At 33.0% G+C, this 11,192-nt stretch overlaps 1 protein-coding gene across 1 annotated transcript; it reads left to right on the top strand.

Annotated features, from left to right (window-relative positions):
- Nucleotides 1-1,861: 1,861 nt before the first annotated feature.
- LOC109793166 (WUSCHEL-related homeobox 1) lies at nt 1,862-4,531 on the top strand. Its single transcript, XM_020352629.2, has 4 exons — nt 1,862-2,602; nt 2,849-3,139; nt 3,444-3,520; nt 3,975-4,531. The coding sequence occupies exons 1-4, from the start codon at nt 2,446-2,448 to the stop codon at nt 4,413-4,415; spliced, it is 966 nt and encodes a 321-aa protein (XP_020208218.1). The 5' UTR covers nt 1,862-2,445; the 3' UTR covers nt 4,416-4,531.
- Nucleotides 4,532-11,192: the final 6,661 nt, after the last annotated feature.

Here is an 11,192-nt window from a genome sequence, read left to right as displayed (position 1 = left end):
CTCTCTCAAGCCATTGATCAATGCCATCATCTCCTCCATGGTAGGGTGTTGTGGGTTGTTGTTCGATGTGTCGCCTCTCGCCATGGTAAAGTGCAGGTTCTTCTATATGATTTGGGGCGCAGGAAAAGTTTTACCGTAGCCCCACGGTGGGCGCCAAAATGTTCCAGCCAAAGGTTGGACTAAGGTTTCTTCCTAGATCAAGCCTCAAAGTTAGAGCATTCAAAAGTGTAATCTGCCGTCTTAACTCTAGGGTTTTAGGTTTTATATTTTCTTGTTTGCGGGCCTCATGGGCCCCGAGAATGAAGGGATTTCCTTAACTGTTTTCATAGAGAACATTTGATTATTAGAAGTAAGATTTCTATCCTTAATTCTCGGATCAACGTGAAAGGTGAGGCTTTTTCGGATACTGCATACTGGCCGATACCAACCAAGCCAAGTCCATCCTGGCCGATACCAACCAGGCCGAGTCCATCCTGGCCGATACCAACCAGGCCGAGTCCATCCACCAACCAGGCCGAGTTCACCAGCGTGACCGATATGGGATCGGACTTTTACCGAGATCACCATCGTTTGGGGGGTATCAGGTTAAATTCTGATTGCTCCTACGCATGGGCCAGAACCAGGTCGGCCGTATTCCGACTCCTCCCTTGACCGTATCGGAAACATACCGAGACGGTACATTATATAAATAAAGAAAATCGAAGAAAATTTGAGAATGTGTCAAGTATTCAAGTTTTAATTAAGGACAAGCTACTACTTTTATTGTAAATTCACATCGAAATTGGTGTTTTTTTTTCCTAACTATACGCTCGGGGATCGGATAAGTATTTCCCTAGCTACTCTAAACTTTTATATATACAAAAGCAAATTATTAGAAGCCTCTTATTCCCAAACACCTGTTGCAGTCGAGATGAGGTTGATCAAAAGATGAAAAAGGCTACATATGATCACGTCAGGTAACAAAAATTGTGACATCGATTTTAACTTTTTAAGTTCTGTTATTTCAAGTATCATCTAACTGTACTGGAAAGCCATAAAAAATTTCAACAGATTGATTTATTATGTAGTTGCTGTCAAGAAATCATAACTTTATTTTAGGAGTCGTCCAAAATATACCGAGTTACGTAAAAGTAAAACATTTTGGCTGAAATTAAATAAGCAGACCTGTTTGTTCACAATAAATTTGCTCTACTTCTATTTGTTTAGTTAAATTCAGAAATTTGCTCTGGCTCTCTCGATTGTAAACTTAATGCAAAAATTTCTAACTCAAAGATCAGTTAAATTCAGAAAACTAGGAAAACCGAGACAAGCTACAGTTATACATATCAGACCGAATGACTAAAATAGCCTTCACTCAACATTTTGCCTTTAGAGACTATCTTATCCCTAGTCTCATAAATATTCGTTTCTCCAAATATAACTTGTTTGAGATCTCACATCTCCTGATGACATGAATATAATATTATATATAAATTCTGATATCATGTTATGAAAGTAAATTTAAATTTAACTCAATACTTATATTAGCTTTGTTAACTCAAAATTGTTAGTGTAGGGAGAGGAATTGAAATATTTGGAATGCGTGTTGGGCCACGTAAGATCTTAATTTAGATGTTTTGGTCACTGTTTAATTTGAACCTTTGTAAAAACATCACATCTTAGATCACAAAATGGTTGGAGTTGGTTATTGTTTAGCAACATTTAGATAATTCTTTTTTCCCAATAGTGGGTGTGAAAGTTGTGATTGTCCAAAAGTGTAGTGTGTACATATACAGTGTCAACTGTCAGGTACAAGACAAAGCAAAGAAGTGCCCATACGAAACAGGCTTCCTTTGTGTATGTACTTGTAGGTTGTGTGTCTCAAATGGAGAGGATGAGAAATTTTTCTTTTGAATGATCGGAGAAAGGAAGAGTGAAAGGCACCAAGCACTGTGAAGGGAAGAAAAAAAAATATATAACCATGTGAGCGTGTTGTGTAGGAAGAAAGAGACATGGGGAAGAGGCAACTTTAATAACACACGACATCATCATCATTATCATGCTGTGTCCTTTTTCAGAAACACACACACCTTCACTCTCCAAATCTTTCAGAATTCTACACATTCCAGTTCATTCCCATTTTCCACCTCTCTCTCTCTCTCTCCTCTCATAATTTGAATACATAACTTAGTTTATGTATTATTACTATTGTATACTATTATACAATATTGGTCAACTCTTTTGTTGGTTGCTGCTCCACCTAAAGCTTTTACTACAACGTTCCCTCTCCCTATAAATACACTATTCCTCCCTTAACTTCATCCCATCATTCATTACATCTTTCTCACACAAAAACCCTATTTTCAAACCACAAAAGGCAGAAAACCTTAGTAGCCACTAGCCAATATAGCAATATTATGACAAAAACCTTATAGTTTTAGACATCATCTGATTCTCAACCTCAACATGTCTGATTCATTCGCTAGTACCTTTCCCTCTTCCACTCCAAACTCCACCCACAATTCTCATGCAGCCCCCAAAATCGCCACCTTCTGCTCAATAGCACAACCTTATTGTATTTGCACCCACTGTAACCACATCCTCACCTTCAACCAACATGTTGGTAAGCCTAAGCTAGATATTAATTAAGGGCATGTTTGGATAGCCCTTCTAAATAATCTTTTATTCTGACTCCTGAATGAGTGCAATGATTATCCAAGCATGTGCTAGTTCTTTAACTTGTCATACTCATAGTATAGCCTTGTAATGTTTTTTAACATGTGATTTGGTTATGGTAAGAAACTTGGTGATAGTGTGAAGGGTGAATTTACACTTAGGTTAACTAATTTTCATGTGTCTTATTGTGCAGGTCATGTAGCAGAGGAAGGGACAAATAACACAGGGTCCCATGTGCAGTCTCAGCAAAGCACCAGGTGGAGTCCAACACCAGTTCAGTTACTAGTCCTTGAGGAATTGTATAGGCAAGGAACAAAAACACCATCGGCTGAACAAATTCAACAAATAGCTTCACAGTTGCGCCAGTTTGGGAAGATCGAAGGGAAGAACGTGTTCTACTGGTTCCAGAATCACAAGGCGAGGGAGAGACAGAAGAGGCGTCGCAGGGAGATGGAGGAAAACGCTGCAGCTTCATCTAGTGAAGGTAAGAAAGAAAGAAAGAAAGGGTATAGTAAAGTAGTACGTTATAGGAAAATCAGAAAAGGCAATAAGATAGAGGCAGCAGGTACATATACAGCTAGATATTATCATGTGCTAATAGCATAACGTTTTTGGGGACTTTGGTGCTATTCAAGGTTCTTTTAGTGGTCAAAAGATTCCTATATTATACATCACTCTTGCACTGATGATTACAACGAAGAGAGAGAGGGTGTGTGTGTGGTTTCTTATGATTTTTAGGATGCAAGATTTGACGTTGAATTTTGGGGGTGTTTGGATTTTGGCCACAGGGTTGAAAGAGACAGGTTGTGGAGTTAAAGAGACAAAGAAGTGGGCATCCACTTCAAACTGCAGTGGACATGCAGAGGTCTGTAATTACTCTTGGCTTTGTTCACGGTACTGCTACAACATTTTATTCAGCTTTGTTAACCAAAGATACCCAAAAGATTATAGGAGCCCAATAATAGGGTCTAATTATTTAATTACAGGATCAAATAAAAGATAAAGCCAAAAATATTTTTTTTACTCGGTATTGAGGAAACAAGAAAGAAATGAAAGAAAACAAGAGCTTTTGGGTGTTGGAAAAAAAGAGAGGTTTCAAAAGCAGCTTTTTTGAACTTTCTGTTGGGGCTGTTTTGTGCTAGATCAGTTCAGACTTTCTTGGACTTGTTGTGAATTGAATGTGAATTCAGAATTCAGAATTCTCACCCCCCCCACCCCACCCCCTCATTTTTTTTTCTCTTGCTCTATCATTCTTCTCTCTCTTTTTTATTTTAAATTGTTTTTACTGCCAACTTTTACTATCCGTACTTATTTTACAGGAATCTGCTGCACTGGACATAGCAGAAAAGGGATCAAATGGGTGGACTCAAGTTGATGAGAGAGGCATGCAAGTTTTGAGGAAAAACTTATCAGAAAGGCAAGCTAAGTGGCAAGATATGGAAATGCAAATGCCTTGTGTCCCTCCCCTTGTTACTATGGCAGCTCCCACAACTACAGTAGCAGCACACAGAACACATAACACAAAAATTTTAACCCCTCAAAATTATAATAATTTACCATATGTACTCAACAGAGAAAATTTAAGCTATTGTGATGGAGAAAATGCAGATCCTCGGACCCTGGACCTATTTCCACTTAAGAGGGATGACCAAGATGGCATTTGTATTGCTGAGAGGAAATCTATGTTCTGTGCAAGTGCCTCTATGGACACTGAAATCACCTCCAACCAGTTTTTTGAGTTTCTTCCTTTAAGGAATTAGCTGGTATGGTATGTTGTCATGTGACTTTAGAATACATATATGCACTATTGTTAAATTAAACCAACTATATTGGCTGTAACGAATAATATATATACATGTCTATTTCTTTTTTTCCATTTTTCCGTTTTCGTTGGGACTCGCAAATCTTTGGTTTCATTTAATTTCTCTCTTCTGAGTTCTGAGTCAGTGATCATGCATGTAGAAGTTACCTGTACGCGTGCATTTGAACCCAATGGTTTTGTCTTTGTTGACTAACTTCAAAACTTTTCAATTTTTGAGAGCATGGATTTTGGGGAAGACATGTCTGTCGTAAACTCCATGTCTTTTGTTTTAAAACTTAAGATAGAGAAACTCTCACTCCCCTCTTACGTAGATAATGATTCACAAACAAGGGTCGTTGTTATTGGACACAACCAGTATAATAGAGTCTCTATCTCTAATTCTCTATTAATATTATCTGTTTCTATGTGCACGTTGGGACTGGGACATATCCAGTGAGAGAGTTCAACATCATCATATATTATTAGCGATTAACATTGTTTTACTTGAACTAAATCCTAAATCATTTGTTTTGATTAGTTAGTCAAGTTTACATCTTCTTGTATACTATCACCTGATACATAATCGATATATAGAATATGTCAGCATGTGATACTTAAATGTACATCCTTAGAATTTAGAAGGAAAACAAAAAAACGTACAATTAAATTTAAGCAAGGAACAGATATGTATTGACAAGCTTTCTATAAAAGGTATTTTTCTAATGTGTAAATTCGTTGATTAGAATTAGTTCATATTTAGAATTTGAGGTGAAGAGTTAGTTATTTTGTGACAAGCGCATAAATACAATGTGCCTTAAAAGTAGCATGGTAAATACAAGATATCATACAGTACTTGACTTCCTTGGGTAGGTTGTTTTTGTGACTGGTCTAATATCCATGGGTTGTAGATGTCTACCATGTCCATCTTGAGAATAAATAAAATGCGAGAAAGGAACGAAAGATGATAACCTTATCAATATGAGTTACCAAAGCAAGACTTGAGTATGAATATGAACCTTGCATTGTGACCATTAATTGTTGGAATTCAAGTGTGAAGCAAAGTCTCACATTAGTTAAAGTTGGGCATGTTGAGTAATATATAAGTGAGAAAGACCCATGTACCTAATGTCTTAAGGTTTTAGGTTATGTTGTGGTGTCAAGCTCACTTGTATGACTTACTCACTACCCATTGTGTGAAATGCTCCCCCGATGTTAAAAGACTCCCCAACATTAGTATCAGAGCCGATGGTTCGACCAAGTGACTGGTGATCGACTCAAACGAGTATTGGCTAGATCCAAGAGTGGGATCCTAAATGGAATTGGCAGGAGATCCAAGAATAGGATCATCCCTTGTACTGAAAGTCTCCCTAGAGATGTGGAGGACTTGTGTCGTTGAAGTGCAACAATAGTACAAGTAAGGCCACCATTGAATACTCGTGGACGAAAGAAAAAAAATTCTGCTTGAGGGAGAGCGTGACCATGTGGAAGGGATTCACACTTGAGGGGGAGTGTTGGAATTCAAGTGTGAAGCAAAGTCCCACATTGGTTATAGTTGGGCATGTTGAGTAATATATAAATGAGAAAGACCCACTTACCTAATGCCTTAAGGTTTTAGGTTATGTTGTGTGTCAAACTCACTTGTATGACTTACTCACTACCCATTGTGTGAAATGCTCCCCCGATGTTAAAAGACTCCCCAACATTATTCTCATAGTAGCTATTTTTTTTGGGAGGGGCGGTGTGGTTGTGGAACATATAGTAGCTAGTTATGTGTATTTGCTATTTGATTTCAATATACAAGACAGCTGGCAAGAGAATATATAGGTCACTTGAAATATGTTCAACATAAATTAGGATTACTTTTGCTAATATGTACTACCTCTTTTTCAAATTGATTGATGTTTATTTTTTTTTAGATAGATTAAAAACAACTTAATTAGTGAAATATTTTAGGGGGAGGGAGGAAACTAGACTAAAAGTTTTAATATTTTATTGAAAACCAAAAATATCAAAATAAGCTTTATTTAATGAGAAAATGTCAATCAGTTATATATAGAGTATTTGTTTAAAATAAAAAAGTTAAACAATTAATTTAGACCTTATGGACCTAATCTTAATTATAATATCATGTGTATTACACTAATATTTGTTATATCCATAATATATATATATATATATATATATATATATATATATATATATATATATATATATATATATATATCATTATTTTGCAGTATGAGCCACTGTGACTCACAAGAGTAGCACAAACTTAGCCTTGATATTCAGATTGGAAAGATATTGTGATTTTCTGATTGGAGTAAGAAAATATAAGAAAGGCTCAAGGGGGCAAAAGCAAATAAAAAACCCAGGAGCAAGCTTAATCTCTACAATGGGCATGGCAGAAAGCTATAATAATTGAATGTGTATTTGAATTTTATGTTAAATCATTAAAATAAAATAAAATATCAGCTAATATGATTTAAGTAAATATTTATACTTTTGATCAAAATCAATGTAAGATGATTTGTGCTTGATAAAAAAAATATTTTAACTATAAACGTAGTTTTAGGCTGAAAACATTTCAAATATGATTACTTTACTTACATTAATTAAATAAATTTGACATAAAATTAGTTTTATAAACATACGTACGTTTACATGCAAGGAAAAGGAATGCTGGTGAAGACAATATATATATGTACATGGACCACTTGTAAGTGAACTTTGAGTTTTCGAATAACTCAAGGCTGCACGAATGCACGATAGTGGCACACAATGTGTTAGTTGATTAAGACATTAATTGACTTAGCTTTTGAGTTGCAAAAACAATATGTGAAGGTGGGTAGCTAGCCAACCCAATTTCCAATACTATATGGTACGTACATCAGAATATGCTTCCCACCCTTATTCTGAATATGTAGTCGTGTGCCACAGTTTAGTGGGGTTGGTTTATACATTAGATCCCATCGACCCTAAATGCACAGGTGGCTAGGCTCATTAATATGACCTTGGCTATGCAACCATTTATCTATTCATGCAAAAAGGCATTAATTGTGAACTATATAGTTCTAACCAAATGCCACAAATTATACACATAAGATTATTAAATTATGGGGGTGAGACCGTGAGATATTCATTTTAAGTGGCAGAATGACTTTGCTAACACGCTCAACTGAGATTAAGTTCTTATTAGTGTGATTCGTCTAAAAAAAACAAATCCACATATTAGATGTTCATTTTAAGAGATAAAGTGATTTTGTTGATGATGATTCATTTGAGATTTATTTTTCGTGGCTATAATTTGTTTTTTTTTATTTTAAATTTGGTGTTCATTTTATATTGTACTGGGAAAACATAATGCCTTACCTCTTGGTCAAGACCAACACTAGACACATTCCTTCAACCTTGGCAATGACTGAAGGGTAATCAAAACAAAGGTAAGCCACCATCAGAGTCGAGTACTCCTTCAGGCTTAGCATAAGTCGAAGGGTAGTCAAAAGGAAATCAACACCACGAAACTTAGACAAAGGCATGACAGGGCTCCAATACGAGCTAACACTCAGTTAAGAGCCAAGCCGAATACTCCCTCTAGCTAAAAGTCCAATCGAAGGGGTACTCGACACCTCATGAACAAGGGAGAAGAAATTAAACAGTAATTGCCACGTCCAACTAGTATTAAGGCCAAATTAAGGGCTGGAAACCTTAATTACCCATATTTGAAGACAAAAAGTCTATTAGACTCAAATACGTTACTATAAATATATGTATGATAAGACAATAATATATACGATCATTTATTACTGTAGTTACTTTTGTTAGTACCGAACACTTACTTAAGTGTCAAAGTATCTTAGGTACCTCTCCACCACTTAGAGTGAAGTTACCGTCAATGTGTTGGGTCCAACACACCGGTTGTGAGAAGCATCGACAAAGAGTGTTCCATACAGGAACATATATAAACTTGAAATGAGTTAAAGACGTTGTGCCATAACGTTAACCCATAATGGCTTTTACACCTAAACAAGAAGCATCTTTCCGCGTTTAAGGAGTTTCAGCTTTTTGCATCGGATTTGTTTGCATCTGTTGTATCAAACATTTGGTATGCTCGTGATCATGAACTTAAAGAACTGTCCATGTCGAATATTCCCTTTTTCATTCAAGTTAACAAAGTGCATTATGCCATGAATAATGAAGAGGCCATTTTACGCTTGATATTGAGAAATGAGAAGAAGGAAAAAAGTTGGGAAAAGAAATAATTCACTGTCCTTGTGTTGGGGGAAAATCCGATGCCGAAAACAACTCATTGCGTAAAGGAATGAACATTCAACTAAGGAGATATCCCGGGGACAAGGGGCAACCAAGCTTAAGTTCTGTGGGTCCCTTATCATGAAAAAAGCTTGAGTTTGCCAGAAATCACTGCTGAAAAATAAAATCTAAATAAACATAACAAAGTTATTCTGTAAATCTATGTAGTTTTTCAATTTTTTTAACTGAAGAATTTTATGATATAAAAGCTTTTAACAAATCTTCATATTTTTATAAATTTTAAATAAATTCTATTCATGTGATTAATTTTGCTAAATCATAGTAAATTGCAATATCCATGCGTCTACCTATCTATCTGCACACTATATCCGGTTTATTAATTAGTTGGTTTATTTTACAATAATATGATTGGATTGAGAGGGTTTTGAAGTAATGAATGTGTATAATTTATTATTAAATTTAGTCTTATATATGTTTTAATCTTTGTAAGGTTATTTTGATTTTAGTTTTGTATTTTTTTTCACCCTTTTAAAATTTGGAATAAATTTTTTTCAGTTTTGTAAAATGATTAAATTTTGTTTTGGATTTATGTTCATCTTTAATCACCAATGTTATTTTAAGATAAATAAATAATATTTATTTTAAAGAATTATAAAAAAAAAAAGTAAAAGGGACACATGTCGACATAATATTACAAAGTTAATAAAAATCACAAAATAATAAGACTAAAAATAATAATTCTAAATTTTAAATCAATAAAAAAAAATTATAGAGACCAAAATTAATATTTAATTATTTTATATAAAATAAAAATATATTTAAACTTTATACTAAAAAATAATTTATTGAGATCAAATTCAATAGTCTTATTTTTTTTAATCTGAGAATCAAACTTCGTATAAGTGTTACTTAACTAATTGAATTAGACCTTTTAATTTGTTAAATTTAGTATTCATTTGGTGTTTAGAATAATATATTTTTTTTAATTTCCTCTACTTTGAAAATTTATCAAATTGAGAAATATATATATATATATATATATATATATATATATAAATAAAAATTATACTCTTCTCTACTTTCTTTTCAAAACCATGTCAAAGGATATTTCTTTTATTTTATTTTAATTATTTGATATTACTTGTATTTATTATTTCATTTTTAAAATTAAATAATAGTGTATAAGATTTTTTTTGGTAAAAATAGGAAAGATTATAAAGATAGTCGTAATGAGAATTGAAACTAGATCCTCATACTTCTAACTATTATGATGTTGATTTAGAAAAAAGAATTCTCATATTGTTATTTAATTGTTGTCTAAAACTATTAATATCTGAATATTATATTGAGAATTCAACTAGTAAAGATCGAGTTGTATATATACAATTATGCAGTTATTTAATTTAAGAACTTAATAATAATAATAAAATAATAATAATAATAATATTATTATTATTATTATTATTATTAAAAATTTATTTAAAATTTATTATTTTATGTATATGTGCCTGCATGCTTTTTTCTTTGTGTTTTTTACTCCATGTTAATATTTACCTAATGTTTTGTATGTTGAATCCATAAGTTCACTCAAAGAGTATTTGACGCAATGGGAAGCGAATTTGACGCCGAGGAATCACTACTTGTGTAAAGAGCCTAATCGTATTATTCTATATATATTTCATGAAATAATTTTTGCACACAAAAGTACACAATTTTTTTAAGATGAAATCAAAAAATAATCCTTGGGTTCAATCAAACTCAACATATGTATATTTTCATCCAAACAAAATGTTAATGAGCCATTTTAAATGGCGTTAATAAAATATAAATAAATAAAATAAGAAACTAATAATTATTCAGTTCACCACACATATGTTTCGATTTAATGTCTTTTTACTTTTTCCCCACAAATGTTAATAATTAGTTAATTATATTACTTGGAGAATTCTAACCTATCATTTCTTATACTTCATCCACTTCTTATAAAGAATAGTTAAAAGAAAATAATTTGTGAATGATATAAACACCACAATGGACAGACATTTTCATAAACGAGAGAGAAAAAAAAAACTATACTTTCAAGAACTAAAAATAGACATTTCCATATAAGTTATGAGAAATATTATTGTATTCTAGGATGAGATATTTGGTATTATTAGATTTTTGATCCCTATAATGATTAAATAAAAAATATCACGGAACTGGTTTTTCATCAAAAGTGAGGTGTGTTTATTATTCTTTTTTCTAGTTGACTTATTAGTGGTTAAGTTGTTTATCATTGTTTGAGTGAATAAATTTGAGCAGAATTTTTCTGACTTGATGATTTTGAGTTTAGGATGCAACCTAATTGTAATAAATATCCAATATTCTAATTATATTTCATTTTTGGTTATAAAATATCATTTACCCTTAAAAGGAAAAAAGAATAACAAAAAAAATCATTTAGCAAGGTAACAATAAGAAAAAA

This window comes from Cajanus cajan, chromosome 3, assembly GCF_000230855.2.
Source record: "Cajanus cajan strain Asha chromosome 3, NIPB_CcT2T_4, whole genome shotgun sequence".
In the NCBI taxonomy this organism is placed as follows: Eukaryota; Viridiplantae; Streptophyta; class Magnoliopsida; order Fabales; family Fabaceae; genus Cajanus; species Cajanus cajan.
Note: the sequence above shows the minus strand (reverse complement) of the source record. Positions and strands in the feature narration are given on the sequence as shown.